At 40.4% G+C, this 18855-nt stretch overlaps 1 protein-coding gene across 3 annotated transcripts in view; it reads right to left on the bottom strand.

The window, feature by feature from the left end:
* The window catches only part of CYP97B3 (cytochrome P450, family 97, subfamily B, polypeptide 3), a 113905-nt gene that overhangs the window by 54645 nt on the left and 40405 nt on the right, over nucleotides 1-18855 (bottom strand). Inside the window, exons 5-8 of one of the 3 annotated variants that reach the window (XM_088954646.1) lie at nucleotides 9601-9833; nucleotides 9123-9296; nucleotides 2751-2798; nucleotides 2613-2672 (exon numbers count right to left, since the gene is read on the bottom strand). In XM_088954646.1, the coding sequence (XP_088810772.1) occupies nucleotides 2613-2672; nucleotides 2751-2798; nucleotides 9123-9296; nucleotides 9601-9833 (515 nt within the window). The remainder of the gene's footprint in view (nucleotides 1-2612; nucleotides 2673-2750; nucleotides 2799-9122; nucleotides 9297-9600; nucleotides 9834-18855) is intronic. The other 2 variants (XM_088954648.1, XM_088954647.1) reach the window with 2 other exon arrangements.

The following is an 18855-nucleotide window of genomic DNA, read 5'->3' on the forward strand; positions in this document are numbered from 1 at the left end:
CACAAAGTTCCTAAAAGCTATTGGTCTCAAGCAATCCTTACTGCATCATATCTGATAAATCGAATGCCAGCCAAGGTATTGGGGATGAAAACTCCTTTCTCTGTTCTTTGCCCCCATCTTCCTGACTTTTCTCTTCCACCGAGAGTCTTTGGTTGTGTATGCTTTATACATGTCAAGGATCCAAAGAAGACCAAATTGGATCATAAGGCTACAAAGGGAATCTTTTTGGGGTACTCCCCTACTCAAAAGGGATACAAGTGTTATGATCCAATCAACAAAAAAAAATATGCCACAAATGATGTGGTATTCTTTGAGTCTCAATCCTATTTTCACTCTTCCCAGAATCCTCTTCAGGGGGAGACTAGTAGGATGGAAGAGGATTCCTCTGTTTCCCCATTCTTTGTACCTCTCTCGACCTCAGGTCTTCCATCTTCTCCTCCTGATCCACCTAGTTGTGGTATCCCGAGTGAATCTAGTGAGGCTCCCATTGTACCAGCTACTATTAGTGATGTTGCAAATATTATTGAAGACTCCGGCAAGCTGCAAAGAGATATCAGAATCACCTACAACAGAAGGAAGAAGGGTCCTCTAACTCATGACAGCGACCAAACTCGGATCAACCTGTCTCAGAAACTCAAGGTAATCCTATCAGTTCCTCTGACTTAGATCTTCCTATTGCCCTTCGTAAGTCTACTTGTTCTTGTACTATCAAATACCCCATTGCTGATTTTGTGTCTTACTCACAGTTGTCTCCTCGTTATTGTTCTTTTGTGTCTGCTCTATCTTCTGTGCATGTTCCTACCAGGTATACTGAGGCAATATCTGACCCAAAATGGAAAGAGGCTATGGATGAAGAAATGAAAGCCTTAATGAAAGCAAGGACTTGGGAATTAGTGGATCTACCAGAAGGGAAAGGCACTCTTGGATGCAAGTGGGTGTTCACTGTGAAGCACAAGGAGGATGGGTCCATTGAGAGGTACAAGGCTAGACTGGTAGCAAAAGGGTTTACTCAAAAAGAAGGGATTGACTACAAAGAAACTTTTGCTCCGGTGGCAAAACTCAACACAATCCGAGTTCTATTATCTTTAGCTGCAAATTTCTCATGGAAGCTACATCAGTTGGACATGAAGAATGCTATCTTGAATGGTGACTTGCATGAAGAGGTGTTCATGGATCCTCTACCAGGTTATGTCTTTGGCAAGAAGGTATGTAGACTGAGAAAGGCCCTTTACGGCCTTAAGCAGTCCCCTCGAGCTTGGTTTGAGAAGCTATGTGGAGTCATGAATAAAGGGGGTTACACTCAAAGTGGAGCAGATCATACCCTATTCATAAGGAAGAGAAATGGCAAACTTACGACACTTATTATCTATGTAGATGATATGGTAATTATAGGGAATGATCAGGAAGAGATTAAAAGGCTAAAGGAGTTTTTGGTGGCTGAATTCGAGATCAAAGATCTGGGCCAACTGAGATACTTTCTTGGGATTGAAGTTGCAAGATCCAAAGAGGGCATCTATATATGTCAGCGGAAATACATCCTTGATCTTCTTCAAGAGACAGGCATGATGGGGTGTAGGCCAGCCGATACTCCAATAGAACAGAATCATGGTCTACAGGTGTCAGTAGGAGAGGACTACCCTGATAAGGAAAGATACCAAAAGCTGGTGGGGAAGTTGATTTACCTGTCCCTTACTCGCCCTGACATTGCTTATGCTGTACATGTTGTCAGTCAGTTCATGCACACTCCTAAGATCCCTCACATGAAAGCTGTGGAAAGGATCCTCAGATATTTGAAGACTTGCCTGGGGAAAGGGATTCTATTCAGGAAAAACAGTAAAATTGAAGTTGAAGGATAAACTGATGCAGATTGGACTGGCTCTGTTGGGGATAGAAAGTCTACCTCTGGGTACAATACCTTTGTTGGAGGAAATTTAGTTACATGGAAGAGTAAAAAATAGAATGTGGTTGCAAGATCTAATGCAGAGGCTGAGTACCGAGCTATGGCTCATGGTGTTGTTGAACTCTTATGGCTGAAGATCCTACTTGGTGAACTTGGAATAAAGATTGAGTGCCCTCTCAGGTTGTACTGTGACAACAAGGCAGCCATCAACATTGCAAATAACCCAGTGCAACAAGATAGAACGAAACATATTGAGATAGACCGTCACTTTGTTAGAGAAAGAATTGTCTCAGGAGAACTCTGCATTCCTTATACTCCCTCCGAGATGCAGATTGCAGATATTCTGACTAAAGGGCTAGCTACAGTGAAATTCGTGGACTTACTTGGCAAGCTAAACATGATTGACATCCATGCTTAGCTTGAGGGGGAGTGTTGGTTCAGCTGTCTTAGTTTGTATGTTTACCTTTTGTTGGGTCTTAAGTCATTAGTTAGTGGGCCTTGTTACTGGGCCTAATCAGGGGCAGTCTTGTCCATTCATGTAACATTATGTAATGCCTTTATATATAATAGATTAGGGCTGGCCAAAGTGACTACTGCTGCCCATTTCATTTCTGTTCCTCTTCTTCTTCCTCTTCTTCTCTCATTCGACAGCCCTATTTCAGCAAACACTTAAAATATTACCACCTTGGAATATTGGAGAATATATGTTTACCTGACGATCATCAACATCAGCTCCCCGCATATCAACTAGAAAACGCAAAAGGCTTGCATCCTGCACTACCCAAAAATAAGGTCAAAAAGAAGAACAAAGAGCATAGGATAAGAAATCAGGAAGAAAAATAATACTAACCTTCAGATTTAAGTAATCTCTTTGTTGCAGCTTTTCAACATCTGTTTCCTGCCACAGATTCATAGGATAAGAAATCAGGAAGAAAAGAACATATCACTTTTTCTACCTAGAGGTAAGAAAAGGGGAAAACAAAGATAAACATCCATACTTTGAACCTTGGACGGTATGTCTGTTTTATGAAGTAAGAAGACTGTTTTTCAGTTCGGCTAGGGTTTTTGGACCTCTGTTACTAACAGATATTCTGAAGACTATTTGTATGGAATTAGTTTGGTGATTTTCTGTTTGGAAATCTGCTATCTTCCCTTCTTTGTGTACTGTTACAGTTTTCTGGTGAGGTTTTTCCTCTGTTACAGCTTGTCTAGTGTTTCTGGTGGTTGTAGTTCCTTTAAAAATGGCCACTGGAGATTCAGCATCTTCTGGTATTACTTCTTCCCAAGGAAACCTGAATGTAGGAATGGACAGCATGCACTTTCCTATGGTGATTACTCCCTTAGATGGTTTAAACTAATTAGAGTGTTCCAAAGGTATCAAATTGGATGTCACAGCTGGGGAAAAGCTGGTTACATCAATGGAAAGTCAAGGAGCCCAAATCTGGGTCTACAAAACATGAAAAATGGAACCAAGAAAACAGTACAGTATGTCTTTGTTGTTGGGTTCCATGCTGCCTCATGCATGAAAGAACTTTTGGGTGGACACTGCATGTAAAATTTGGGAACAAGTTAAGGTAACTTACTTTGAACAAAGACACTATGCAAAAATCTACCAACTACAGGCAAAGTCCTCTACTTGCAAACTGGGTGACCATAGTCTTTATACTTGTTATTCAATTCTTACGTTGGTTTGGAAGGAGCTGGACCACTATTAGAATATAGAATAGAAGAGTGATGATGATGCCAAAGCTTATAAGAAGCTTGTATACCAACAGTGCGTCTTTGCTTTTCTATTGGGGTTGAACCCCATCAATGAATCTCTTCTTGTTCAAATTTTGGGTAGTAGTGAACTTTCCTCAATTCAAGAGGTGTACGCATTGATTCAATTAGAAAAGAGCAGAACTTGGTGACTTCTTCTGAGGGGGAACAGCCGAGTGCTTTAGCTACAAAGGGAGGCAAATATGGAGGGAAGAATAGTGACTAAGAAAAATGGTGATAAGGATAAATTGTGGTACATTATCAAATCTGCCATCCTACTTCCTGTCTCTTTTCCCAATGCCGAGGAAAGTGGCCCAGAAAGTGGAAAATCTGTTGAGAGATTTCCTTTGGAAAGGATGGGAAGAGGAGAAGAAGATTCACTTGGTTAGCTGGGATCAGGTTTGTGACCCTAAAAGAAAATGTGGTCTCCGGGTCAAGAGAATGAAAGTCTTTAATAAGGCTCTTCCGGGTAAATGAATATGGAGATTTTGTAAAGAAAGAGAGAGTTGGTGGAGAAGTATGGTTGCAGCCAAATACAACACAGACAATGGGGATTGGGTGACAACTGCTTCTATGACCTCTCTGGCGTGCTCCATCTGGAAGGTAATCATGGAAGTCTTCCCTCTGATAAATAGGGGTCTTTCGGTTAAGCTGGGAAATGGACAAAGGGTAAAATTCTGGAAGGATATTTGGAGCAATAGTAGATCTTTAGCAGAGTTATTTCCTTAGTTGTACCAGATTGCAGAACATCAAGATATTTTGGTGGCTGACTGCTGTGAGGTCCGAGACAACATCCAGATTTGGTGTCCTTTCAGAAGAAATTTTCAAGATTGGGAGCTGGACCTTGTTTCTAATCTGCTGAATTTGTTGTCCAACCAGAACCTGCACTTGCTGGAAGATGGCACCTGGAACTGGAATTGGCGTAATGATGGTATATTCTTTGTTAACTCCTTTGCCAGAAACCTTGCAAGTGGTCTTCAAGCTGATTTTCCTGCTGAAAAAGTCTGGAGTCAGGTTGTCCCTTCAAAGATAAGTGCTTTGCTCTGGAACATGGTAATGAACAAGTGTCTCACCAAAAAGAATGTGGTGAGAAGAGGAATCCTGCTCCAGGACCTGTTCTGTGTGTTCTGTAATCAAGTGGAATAGATAGTAACCACCTATTTCTGCACTGCTCTGTTTCTACTACAATCTGGAACCACTCCTTGTTCCTCTGGCATCTCCACTGGGCTATGGCAGCAACTGTGTGTGATCTATTGTGGTGTTGGGAACAAAGAGAACTGTCCAAGGTAGCAAAAAGTGTATGGTCCTCCATCCCTGCTGCAGTAATCAGTACCATTTGGGCCAAAAGAAACAGCAGAATCTTCAAGAACAAGCATAGTGAAGTGGATTAACTAATTTCCTTTATTTTCGGGAAGTTAGTCTCCTGGACAGCTGCTGTGAAAGGGGTCCAACCAGGTCTTGGGGCCCAGCTGATTGCTGGTCATATCTTGTAATGTATTCTTGGTTTTGGGCCCCAGTTATGTTGGTTGACAGGCCGGTTATATTCTGTATTCTGGTTCTCTGTGAATAATATTTACCTTACCTTTTTCAAAAAAAGTAAATTGTGGTGCACACATTGCCAAAGATCCAGACATACCCAGGAGACTTGTTGGCAGCTTGGGAAGCCCGAGTGGGCTGTCAAGAATCAAGGTTCTAATATACCTACCCCAAATAAGTATAATTCTGCAAATCTGGCCACTCAAGAATCTCAAAATAACAGCTTGACTGCTATTTTTGGTTGGTCTTAAGGAGGACATTATCATTTCCTTCTCTGATCACCTAGAGCTTTATGGTAGGACCCTCCAACAGATGGATAACTCTATTCCTACACCTTCTACTTCATTTGTGTCTACATCAGGTAACTGTGCTTTTGCATTTATGTGTCTACCCAAGTTCCTGATTCCCCTTGGATTATTGACTCATGGGCCTCTAACCATATGACCAGTACAAGTTTGTTTTCAGCCTTTACTCTCCTTTTCAGTAGGCATAAAGTGAGATTGACAGATGGATCTTTCTCTACCATTGCCAGTTAGGGATAAAGTGTGTATGCCCTCAACTTCAACTGATGTATTGTACACACGATTATTATGAATAAAAGTTCATTTATTCATTTGAAATGGGTTTGTTTACTGAATCACTTCGTAGTACATAGTAATATCATGTATGAAGCCACATGGTTATTACAATATGGACTTGAATGTTCAGAACCAATGGATAGACTTGGGGAGTTTATTCGAACAAGGTTGTCATTCTCACACTGCTCAAGGTAGTGGAGTAGTGAGTACCAGCTGCTCAGGTTGTGGCCTAAGGTATAAGAGTGAGTGATTGCAATAAATATTGAACTGAACCAAACGCAATGTGTTCCTAGAGTTGATATTGGTATTAGGCTGAGTATCAGACACGTCTACCTTTGATATGCAAACCAGTGAGATCCTGTTATTGTCAAATACCTAGGGATATTCAAGAATGGGATGTCAACAGACGATCAATGTTATAGGATCTACCACCATGTTAGGACATAGAGAATGCACTGTACAGCTTCCTACTCCTACGACTGCTATTTAACTTTGCTAATAGTGGGATTGCATGAATCCTCTATTAGGATTCATTAAAGGTGGAAGTTGGACATTATTAGAGTCAACTGTAGAGGGGTAGTTTGGTCATTTTGTTTTTATGTTAAGAGTGTGATGTAATATCTGTTATATCCTGGTTTAAGTGTTGTGTCACACACTAAAGTAAGGGCACAACTATCTTTATGTTTTAATTAGAAACCTATAAATATTATCTAGCCGACTAGAGAGAGGGATCTTCTCTAGTTCAAACCAGCCTTTCTCTTTTACTTCTTCTCTTCTATTCTTTTCTTTCTTTTTCCTCTGCTATTTTACAACTAAAGCCAGTATAGATCTGAATTTGTTCATGGTATCTAATCGGTTTAGATCTACCAAGATTTTTTATCACCCTTTACCCTAGGTTTTTGCAGATTTCTCATTGATCACTTGGAGATTAGCAGAATGGATGAAAAGGAGTGATTGTTTTCTTCTAAAGGTTCTCATGCCTCTCGTTGGTGGTGCAGTGGTCGTTTCAGGTGGTTGATAGAAAACCCTCTAATTGAGGGATCTGTTTCAGGAAGTGCAGTGAACAAACGAGTGAAAGTCCGATTTGTGTGGTTCAAATAGGTGGGTTGCATGGGTGTTACAGTGTGAAACAGGTATTGATTGGTTGCAGACCTAGTGCTATGTGTATTTGGGTGGTTTTGTGGTGTTGGAAGTGAAGAACAGAAGTGACTGTTATTGCTGAAAACTGTGACAGTAGATGTTCTCAGCAATAATCAGCCTTTAGCGTGCAATGTGGTGACTAGTAAGTGAGGTAGTGTGACGTACTAGTGAGTGAGTTTTTTTTTTTTCATGCCAGCTAGAAACAGTAGTGAAGACAAGTCTAGTGTTATGATTTCCCTCAACTACTTGAATGTGTAGATGACCTCTACTAAACTGAATGGTGAGAATTATGTGCCTTGGGCTAAATCTATTGAAGTTTTTCTAAGAGCTAAGAAGAAGGTGAAGCATGTGAAAGAAGAAAAACCCCTAATTGATTCTCAGGGGTACAATGAGTTGGAACAAGAAGATGCACATATTATGACATGGTTATGGAATAGCATAGAACCCAAGATTAGTGTGAACTTTATGTTCTTAGATACAGCCAAGGATTATTCTATTTCTTTCTTTCCACATTTCCCAGCAAATGACGAAAGGGACATAGGTCCAAACAATTTTTGCTTTAACATTTCCTCCACATGTTGGCCATTGGGAAAAGATTTCCCCCAGGTTCCTTGGCTCCATCATAGTAGTTGTAAGACAGCCCTATCCCAGTTAAACCATATAAAATTAACTTGTTCTCTTCTCTAGTAAATCAACTCCTTCCTTTAAGAATACTAAAATTTCAATTTTAATAATGCCATGTAAAACCCACCAAGTCTTTGTCTCACCTGCATAAGCACATAATCTGGTCTTCCTTAACCATGTACCCTCTTCAATTCTGATCACTAAATACCAGTTTCTAGGACCAATACAATGACCAATCTGTTCCTCATCTGAAGGAAAACACCAATCAATATACCAAAGGATCTTGTTACAAACAATCTCCTCCCCATCCGAATCCATCCCTTCTGCTCTAACTGAAATATGAAGCTTACTCCTATCCAAACACGCCCTTCATCTCATAGATCTCCTTATGGCTTCATGCCCACCATTACGCATGGTATTGAGATTCTTTGAAGTGGGAATGGTATCTTCTCCTTCAACTATAATTCACAAAATAAATATCTGCTTACAAACCTAAGCTTCACAATGTGCATAGAAGAACAGCTAGATGTCTCCCTACCCCACTAAACAGAAGATATATGGAATTGACTATTACCACCTCAAAGCTTCAGGATAAATGCTAATTAAACCTCCAAGACCATTGTCAATAGCCACAAAAAGTAGCCCTGTGTCATGCATGCTTTCAGACATCATGAACCATTCCACTATCGACCACCAGGTCCATGGGACAAAAGCACTGCCAACATGAGAGGAAGACAATGGTCCACCAGAAGATCAAGGAAATTGAACATTTACAAGTTTCTAACTCTCTCAAGGAACTGAACGGTATCTAACTTTGATTGGAAAATAAACAAGAAAAGCTCACCTCCTAACTCCTTCACTGAAGTTTGCCTTGGAAGAAAAAACACCGAGAAGGAAAATAGAAAAGATTTTTGAAATTCCTACATGTCCCTCAACCTTCTTCATAACACCATAGACCTAAATTGATTCCATTCCTCCTCTAATCCAATGTTTCCACCAAGAAAAATCCAACTACAGCATCTTTTAGGCAACACTTCAAAAATATTCCCCCTCCTCTATTCAAGCTATTGCTAACCAGGAACCAAAGTCACTGGAGTGCAAACCAAAACATTTTCTTGGAATTTTCTATTAATGATGAGGGATTGCTATATCTGTTTTGAGAATGCTATGTCTGTATTCTGAAACCATGCACAGTTTACAATTAAATCAGGGATTTCCCAAAAACCTCAAGCAAATGTGTGTACCATCATAGTGTAATTTGAATAAGTCAAATTTTGTTATATTGTAGTCTCAGACACTGTCTTCTTTCTGCAATAAGTCTAGGGGCAATAATATTGACACAGGCAATATGTTGAGAATTATATTATTTATCAATGTAGGATCACTCATACACCTTATCTATATTCCCTTGTCAATACATTTACCTTAGATTGTATGAAATGAATTTTATATGTGAATAGAACAATAGGAAAATCCTGAAATGACAACGTGCTTCCAACAAATAAACAATGGCAAAGACATTGATGTTTCCCATTGACTTGGAGAAAGTTAAATACATTGAACGTTCAGCTCAAATCTCTTCTTACCTCCCTGGTCTTTTTAGCATTACTTATAAGCCCATCAAGACAGTCATTAATAACCTTAAGGTCATTTTGGAACTTTCGCTGCCTGGGAACCACCCACCTAGCTAAGGGAAGTTTCCAATAAGGAATATAAAAAGTTGATCTGTGTTCAGCTTCAAAAAGAGTACCATAGACTGCCTGCAGTATATTTTGGAGAAGCAAATTAAAAATTTATTCTAGACAATATCATTAACTTCAATGCAAAATTCAAAGTGAAAACAAGAGGGCTTCCATGCTAAGGGAGCTATAAGATAGAGTGAAATGGCGAAACAGAATTTGTGTAGCCAACCAGATATGGTTGTAATGAGCCTTTCCTGAGTTGATTTGAGTACATGAACTAGAGGATAGTAAAAAATATTGACCTAAAAAGTTCACATTTTTACATGAAGCAAAAACTATAAATAACAACATAATGGAAGTTTTAGAATTCACTGAACCAAACCTTAATCACAGGAGATTCTTTCGTGACAGAGCCGAAGTCATAGTTAAACACACCAAGCCCAATAATATCAAGTGCCAAACTTGAAAACTCTGCTTCAAGATCTAACACAATTTCTTCAGGCAAGTCTTCTCTTTCAAAAAGTTTCTCAAACTTTGATATGGTTCGTTGTGAGCAATCAGTAAATATTCTGACCATAGCTTCCAAGAATGAAGCGTGGAACCCAGGAGCAATAACTGTAATTTATAGGAATGGAATTCAAATAAGAATGGCTAAAACAATATCAAGCTCCAAATTAGAGAGCTACGAAATAAGCTCCAAATACTAGAAGCCAGCAGAAAAGAAGAAAAAAAAAAGAATATTTATTCTGATACCTTAGAGCTATAAACTAGAGCCATTAATTTAGACAGAAGACTGTCAGAGTTCAAACCTGAAGCATACAATGGGAAGCCATAAATAGAAACAAAGTAAAACGAAATAAAATAGCACAAGATTAGATGAACAAGTCAGAAGTACTATAGATATGAAACCTTGTAGGTAGACTATGGTTTCTATAAGATATGGCACAAAGGTGTGAAGTTGAACCTCTCTTTCTCTTCTTACATTCAATCTCTCTTACTCCATTTATATATTGCTCCAAGTCTCCACTTGATAGTTTAAATTATTTGGAGCAGTCTAAAGGTGTGAAGTTGTTTGTTAAATGGGAAATTTGGTGTTGAAAAACGTGGGGTTACTAGAGCAGATCTATATTTGGTAGTTGTGTAAAAATAGAATTGTATATATTCCTAGGATTGTGGAAGGATTCATTTAGAAAATTTTTCTTTCCATTCTTGTACTTTCTATTTTCTTTTCTTTCTATTTTTTTCTTCTTTCTATTTATTGCAGCAGCTTACTGTATAAATATGCCGATTGGCATAAGAATGAAATACATCAGTATTCTACCATTCCAAAACATGGTATCAGAGCTCTAGGTTTGTCAACCTTGAGATTTTTTTCGGCCTTCATTGCCAGTTTTTCGTGTCTTTCTCTTCTGGCTTTCAGTGTTGATCTGTAACCAGAACTGTTCCTTTATTCTCCTTTATTCCAGCTAGTTCTTCCCTCCTTTATTCTCCTTTCCTGCTGGCCTTAATTTTCCTCCATTAACAACGTCCGATATGACTGCAACAAGTGCTCCCGTCCAAACTGATGAAGGAGCAACAAATTCTCATCCTCACACTGGTGATTTGCAGAATATTCAGATAACATATAGACTGAATGGCCAGAACTACTTGAAGTGGTCACAACTAGTGTGTACCTATTTGAAGGGAAAAGGAAAAATTAGTCACCTTCATGGAACAGGGCCAAAATTGGGCGAGCCAAATTTTGATGCTTGGGACGAAGAGGACTCCATGATTATGTCATGGTTGCGGAGTTCAATGACACCCGAGATCAGTGATACTTGTATGTTTCTTCCCTTTACAAAGGCTATTTGGGATGTTGTTCGACAAACCTATTCCAAAGCCCATGACACTGCTCGTGTCTATGAGGTCAAAGCGAAGACAGTGGCGGCCAAACAAGGGAGCAGAAGTGTTACAGAGTATGCAAATCTGCTGCAAAATTTATGGCATGAACTTGATCATTATCGGGTTCTTGAGACAAAGTGCCCTGATGATGCTGTGATCTTGAAGAATTTTATTGAAAGAGATGGGGTGTATGATTTTTTGGTCGGACTGAATGCTGAATTTGATCAGGTCCGAATACAAATTCTTGGCAAAGAAGAAGTGCCTCCACTGAATGAAGTCATAGCCCTTGTCAGAGCTGAGGAAAGTCGTCGTGGAATCATACTTGAGCCTAAAGATCCCGAAGGCTCAGCCATGGTGGCAAGGGGAGGAAGTTACAATGGTTCAAAGGGTGAGAACAATCACAACTTGGCTCGTGACACAACTACCCGTGACTCTAACGATAACCTCTGGTGCACCTATTGCAAGAAGCCCAAACACACAAAAGATCGATGCTGGAAACTTCATGGGAAACCTCCCACATCCAGCAAGGAATGGGGAAATCGAGGAGTTTCAAAAGGAGTTCAACAGGCCCATAATGTCTCCACAACCTCGCAACAAGAACACTCAAGTCAGGGACCATTTAATGATGAAGAAATTGAAAGGCTAAGGAGCTTCCCGAAATCCTTGAAACCAGGAAGTGGTTCTACCTCTCTTGCTCTCTCAAGTGAGTCTTTATCTTTAGGATTACATGCCTCGGTTAGTGTTTTTCCATGGATTCTTGATTCTGGAGCTACTGACCACATGACACCCTCTTCACTACATTTTCTCACCTATACACCCTGTCCTAAAGAGAAACTGAACAGCAAGTTGATTTGCACTCCCTATGTGTCTACAAAAGGACAACTGGCCGATGTACTTACTAAAGTGCTCAATAGTACAGACTTTCGAAGAATTATAGCCAAGCTGGGAATGGAGGATCTCTATTCACCAGCTTGAGGGGGTGTCGAAAAACGTGGGGTTACTGGTGCAAATCTATATTTGGTAGTTGTGTAAAAATAGAATTCTATATATTCCTAGGATTGTGGAAGGATTGATTTAGAAAGTTTTTCTTTCTATTCTTGTACTTTCTATTTTCTTTTCTTTCTATTTTTCTACTTTCTATTTTCTTTTCTTTCCATTTTTTTCTTCTTTCTATTTATTGCAGCAGCTTACTGTATAAATATGCTGATTGGCAATAGAATGAAATACATCAGTATTCTACCATTCCAAAACATTTGGGTTACTGGGTACCTCACTATAAAGATTAAGGAACCCCAAGAGGAAGGTGCAGTTCATAAAAGATGGCAGAAAGAAAAATACATGATCATGTCATGGCTGCTGTATTCAATGCAACCTGCACTTTGGAAGAACTTCATGCAGGATGAAATGGCCATGGAAATATGGGATCAAACAAGGTCAATATATGATGAATAGAGGCATTTTGTTCATGCATATCAACTTCAAGTGGAATCTTCCTTTTGTAAAACGTTTTTGGGCTGATATTATTCTTGTCGTTTCCTGTCACATTAGTCACAATGTAGTGTTGAATTACCTGATGCTAAGCATTTCCAATGGCTTATTGAAAGGTTACTATGGCTTGATATTGCATATTCCGTTGGAGTCCTAAGCATATGTACTCTCCTAGGACTTCACATCTTTCTGTAGCAGAATGTGTACTTAGATACCTGAAGAAGCACCTTGGGAGAGGATTCCTTTTCTCCAAACAAAGCCACATCGAAGTAGAGGGGTGCATGGCTGTTGATTGGGCAAGATCTATTGATGATGGGCAATCTACCATAGGTTATTGGACCTTTCTAGGAAGGAACTTCGTTTAATGAGTAAGAAACTGTAGAGAGAATGGGCCGAATGGCCCATAGACTTTTGTTTATATTCTATGCTGTTAATGGGCCTTACTTATGTTATGTTTACTTAAGATTATTCGCCCAGTTAAGGGCCTCTCTGTAATTACTGAAAATTAAGTTTAATGAAAAGGAATTAGGGTGTAAGAGAGAATTACATTCGAAAACTTCCTCAAAACCCTATTTGCCGCCACCTTCTTCTTCCTCTCTCTCTCTTTTCTTGCTTCTCTTTTCTGCTGTTCTATATCACTTTTCTGCACTATTTTAATCAGTCCGTTTATTTCAGAAGGTTGTTTTTCTTCTTGGTATCAGAGCATGCTCTCCTTCTCTTTTTTTCTTCTCTTTCTTCCCATACACTGTGTATGGAGAACTGAATCGAATGAGTAGTTAAAATTTTTTCTTCAGACCAGTTGTTAGTGGATTTTTGGAGAGAAGAAGGCTGTCTTTGTCATCTTTCCGATAGTCTTTGGTGTTTTGCCCAAAACCCTAATTAACTGGAGAATTCTACTTGCGGGCCCCACTGGGAGTTTGACCTTGGCGCTCAGTGATTAAAAGGCTCCTTATTCTTCATCTTGAAGATCGATACAAGCATCTTAGTGTTCTGTGAAGTCTACAACAAGCGGCTGGATTTTTTCTGTTTCTCCCGGGTTCCGGGTGTGACGTAGTTAATAGGTACAACTGCATAGAGGTTGGTTCTCAGCTTCTATTTTTTCCTGTCTTCCTTGATTGTTAATTGAAGTTGTTAGAAGTCCTTTTGGAGTGTTTTTAAGAAGATGGATACTGCTGGGCAGGAGAAGAAGGAGAAGAAGAAAGGAAGAAGGAAGAAGAAGAAGAGGCAACAGAGTTGAGGCCTCAAAAGTACTGCTTCAGTTGAGTGAAGCATTGTATTTATACTATACTGGCCGTACAACACAATAGAACTGTAAAATTACAAAAATACCCCTACGGGTACTAAACCTATGTACAGTACATATAATACACATGTCAACACTCCCCCTCAAGTTGGGGCATAGATATCAATCATGCCCAACTTGTCACATTGTTAGACAGTTTTGTATGCCCTTAGCTTCAATCCATTTTGATGTACTTTTGACATTTAGTGTAAATAAATAAAGTACATGTTTGATTCATGTTGTTTGGTATAATTCTGTGTAAAACCCTAAAACAGGACACTTATAGAAACTTGTGTTAGTTTTAAATGTTCACAGCCATTGGATATGTCTGGGGAGATTTATCCTGCCAAGGCTAATACTGATGTGCCACCAAGTGTTGGGATGGCTTGTTTCGGCCATCAGGGTAAGACCCAAGGTACATGCAGTATGGGATTGCTTGAACCCTTGAACCGGACCAGATTTCCAGTATTGCCCTAGACCTTGGAGACAGATGGGCAAAACTGGAAAGTTACACCTGACCCCTAGACTCGATTATGACACATCACTAGGCGTCAGATCGGGCTGTCTTTGATGTGTCAATCAGTGAGATCCTTAGTGGGGGTCAAAACCTGGACATGTTGGGGCAGTCTGAGAATTCATCTGAGTGAGTGATCATAGTGACGGGATCAGCCCCTTTGTCGGACAATGGTAATGATCGGGAATGCACTCTCTCTGATGGAAACCAAACTGCCGGCAGTTGATTTCAATCGTTGGAATTTTGTTTTTGCAAAATTATTATTATATATATATATATATATATATATATATATATATATATATATGTATGTATATGTACGGTTTCAAAAGATTTGCAAAAGGTTTTAATTCCCGGGATCCATGTGAGTAGAGAGTGCGGCACTATTCCTTGCAGCCGAGGGAGAGGTCTTCTCTTGTCGAGCAGTGCTTGATCATTAAGGGCTGAGAGGTTAAGTGTAAGACCATTTAGGATAATACCTGATGGGCTAATCTTGCACCTGCCCACAGTCCCTGGGTTTTTATAAGATGGCTTGACCCAGGGACCACTTAATGTAAGTGTTGGGCACATAGGGTCCATGTGATGGGCTCAAGGGGGTCACTAAGTCTTTCAGTGAATTCGGCTGGGCCTTATAATAAAGGTTGGGCCAAACCCATGTGGCTGGTGTGTAGACCAATGCTTGGGTCCCACGCCATACAAAGAAGCCCAACTGGGCAGCGGATTGGAAACTAGTTAAACACTGAACACTTAATGGGCAAAAAAGCCCATTTTGAACTGGGCTGATATGATCACCTATTCATGGGGCAAATCTGAGATTAATGTTAGTAAAAGGATTGGGTCTTTAACCTTATCCACTCTAAGAGACCAAATTCAAATTAAATTTGAATCTGGTAACCTCCTGATAAGATCAGGAGTCAGCTAAATTAATCTGTAGATAGGATTAAGATTATCCCCTATTCAAATACTGATTTGGATTGGGATAACTCCAAAAAAAATTGGGAGGTTTCTTAATCAAGAAGAAAGAGGAGAAAACCCTAACAGAAATATCAGATTTCGGACTAGGGTTTGTATGCAAGAGATACCTCCTGCGAATTGAGATTTTGATCTCTCACAGACTCTAGAGAGAAGAGACACAGTTCAGCCCTCTTCATCCCTGGATTTCTCCTCCTCCAGCAGCCGCCATTCCCTGTTGCAAGATTGGATCTTTGCAGCATTAGGAAGTCAAGAAAACAGTTCTTGACAACAGTCTTGCAAGAAATACCAAAAAGGTTCGGTGTTCAAGGTTTCCAAAGGATTCTTGCGAAGAATCCAGTGTGTAGGACGCACCCTGCTGGTTCCGTTCCATCCACAGCTGTGTCATCTTCAGCAGGAGCGGATCTTGGTTTCTTCTTTGGGTGTGAACACCAACTTTGGGAGATATTGTTTCTCCGGATCAGGTATAATCCTTCATGTTTCCTTTTGGTTCAGATCTGGTTTGATTATGCTTCAAGTAGAATCCTTGAATATTGTATTCTAAATTTAAGGAATATGATTCCTAGTTGGAAGAAGGTAGAAAATTTTTTTTTTTTTAAATTCCCCCACCCATTCCGCACCCTTCATGGCGTCCATGAGATAGATCCTACCATTCTTTCACACATAGACCTTGGTGTCTGGAATGGTTTAGCCATTTGGTAAAGATGTCTGCTAGTTGGTCTTCAGAGCTGATGTATGGAGTGCATACTTCGCCTGTGATGATTTTCTCTCTAATAATGTGCTTGTCAACTTCAATGTGCTTTGTTCTATCATGTAGTACCGGGTTGGCAGCAATACTGATAGCTGTCTTGTTGTCACAGAGTAGAGTTGGGTTTACCAACTGGAAAACCCAACTCTCCCAATAGATTCTTTATCCACATACCTTCGGCTACTCCGTGTGCCATTGCACGCTACTCAGCTTCAGCCCTGGACCTAGCTACCACAGTTTGCTTCTTACTCCTCCAAGTAACAAGGTTCCCTCCTACAAAGGTGCAGTAACCACTAGTAGACCTTCTGTCACTTTGAGATCCAGCCCAATCCACAACTGTGTAAATTTCAACTCTCAAATGTCCATGTTTCTGGAATAATAAGCCAGCACCCGAGAACTTCTTAAGATACCGCAGTATTCTCTCTGCTGCTTCAAGATGAGTGGACCTAGGTGCATGCATAACTGGCTGAGGACACCAACAACATATGCTATGTCTGGACGAGTCATAGAGAGGTACAACAGTCTCCCTACAAGCCTCTGAAATTGCTTCACATTCTTAAGAGGTTCACCTTGGCTATCACTTAACTTGTGGTTGGGGTCAATGGGAGAGTCAGCTGGTTTAGCCCCAACCTTTCCAGTGTCCTTAAGCAAGTCTAGGACATATTTCCTTTGGGAGATGAAGATAGCCTTTTTTGATCGGGCAACCTCAATTCCAAGGAAGTATTTTGCGGGTCTTAGATCTTTCACTTCGAACTGAGTGGCAAGGAAGTCCTTCAAACTTTGAATTTCATCCTTCCAGTCACCAATAACAATTATGTCATCCACATATACTATTAGGGCAGCCATTTTACCTTCTACTCTTTTTACAAACAGTGTGTGATCTAACTGACATTGCTTGTATCCCCTCTGCTGAACTGCTACATGAAATCTGTTGAACCAAGCTCTTGGAGATTGCTTCAACCCATATAAAGACTTATTCAACTTGCACACCTTTTGTTCACTTCCTTGAGCCAAAAAACCGGGGGGTTGAACCATATAAACTTCCTCTTCAAGGTCACCATTCAAGAAGGCATTCTTGATGTCAAACTGATGTAGATCCCAATTCATATTGGAGCAAGAGAAAAAAGGACTCTAATAGAGTTCATTTTGACAACAGGGGCAAAGGTTTCAGCATAATCAACCCCATACAGTTGAGTAAAACCCTTTGCCACTAAACAAACTTTATACCTCTCCACGGTTCCATCAACCCCATGCTTAACAATGAACACCCATTTACATCCAACTGGATCCTTTCCCTTTGGGAGATCAACAAGTTCCCATGTGCCATTCTTATGAAGAGCATCAATTTCTTCCTTCATGGCCTTCGTCCATTCTGGTACTAAGAGAGCTTCTGCCACATTCTTGGGAATAGGGATACTATCAATGGAGGTAAGAAAAGCACGAAATGAAGGTGAGATTTTCTCATAGGAAAAGTTGGAAATGGGGTGTTTAGTGGTGCACGACCTAACACCTTTCCTGTGGGCAATGGAAATGTCAAGATCATTAGCAACAGGGAGGTTGGGAGTCAAGTTACCTGAGTGAGTATGATCTTCCCCCAAGGAATTTGATGGCATTTGAGGTACGACTTCTGGATTCTCCACAGCACTGGAACTTGGTTGGCCTTTACGACGACGAGAAAAAACACGAAAAGCTGGAGGATCAGAAGGAGAAGGGAGAGAAGGAGAAGGAGGAGTAGGAAAAAGAAGCAGTTGAACCAGTTTCTCCTCATGCCTACACTCCCCCTGAGGAGAAACAGGAAAGAAGGGCTCATCCTCAAAAAAGGTAACATCCATGGAGACATAGAATTTTCGAGAAATAGGATCAAAGCAACGATACCCTTTCTGAGAAAATGAGTAGCCAAGAAATATGCACGGGATAGCATGAGAGTCCAATTTCCCCCGGGTGGGAGATAGGTTTTGGACAAAGCACCAACAACCAAAAACACGAGGAGGAATAGAAAGAAGAGGGGCCTTAGGAAAGAGAAGCTAATGTGGGGCTTTGTACTCTAACCAACGAGAGGGCATACGGTTAATGAGGTATGTAGAACAAAAGATAGCCTCAAACCAAAATCGTTTGGGAATATTCATGTGGAGTAGTAAACCTCGTGCCACTTCAAGAAGGTGTCAGTTCTTCCGTTCAGCCACACCATTTTGTTGTGGCGTGCAGTGAGAAGAATAGAGCAACACACAATCAGAGGAAGGGGGACAGTCCCTACTCAGATTTTGGGACATCAACAGTCGTACAAGAAGAGAACTATAAACAAAAAACTGTTCAGTACCTAGGTCACCCGAATTATTAATAGGCAGTACAGTCAAGGACTCGAACTTCTTAGCCGAACATCTCCAATTACCAGCACATAGGGCTGAAGGATGAAGGAAGAAGAAGAAAAAACTTGTAGCAGAACCCTTTTCTGCGCTAGAAAGTTGAACAGTCAGCTTTCTTGTAGCAGAACCCTACTCGGCAGTGGAGACTAGCAGCAGCACTAGAGAATACTTCCTCTTCCTTGTCTTCGAGCATCAGGACTAAAATTCTACGCAACAGTGGAGAGAGACCTCGGCTAGTTGTTTTCCAGGCCTGGATGGTCCTGCTCTGAGACAATGTTGAGCAGGAGAAGAAGGAGAAGAAGAAAGGAAGGAAGAAGAAGAAGAGGAAGAAGAGGCAACAGAGTTGAGGCCTCAAAAGTACTGCTTCAGTCGAGTGAAGCATTGTATTT

This window comes from Nelumbo lutea, chromosome 7 (assembly GCF_056320005.1).
Source record: "Nelumbo lutea isolate HS-2025 chromosome 7, American lotus-T2T, whole genome shotgun sequence".
Taxonomy (NCBI): Eukaryota; Viridiplantae; Streptophyta; class Magnoliopsida; order Proteales; family Nelumbonaceae; genus Nelumbo; species Nelumbo lutea.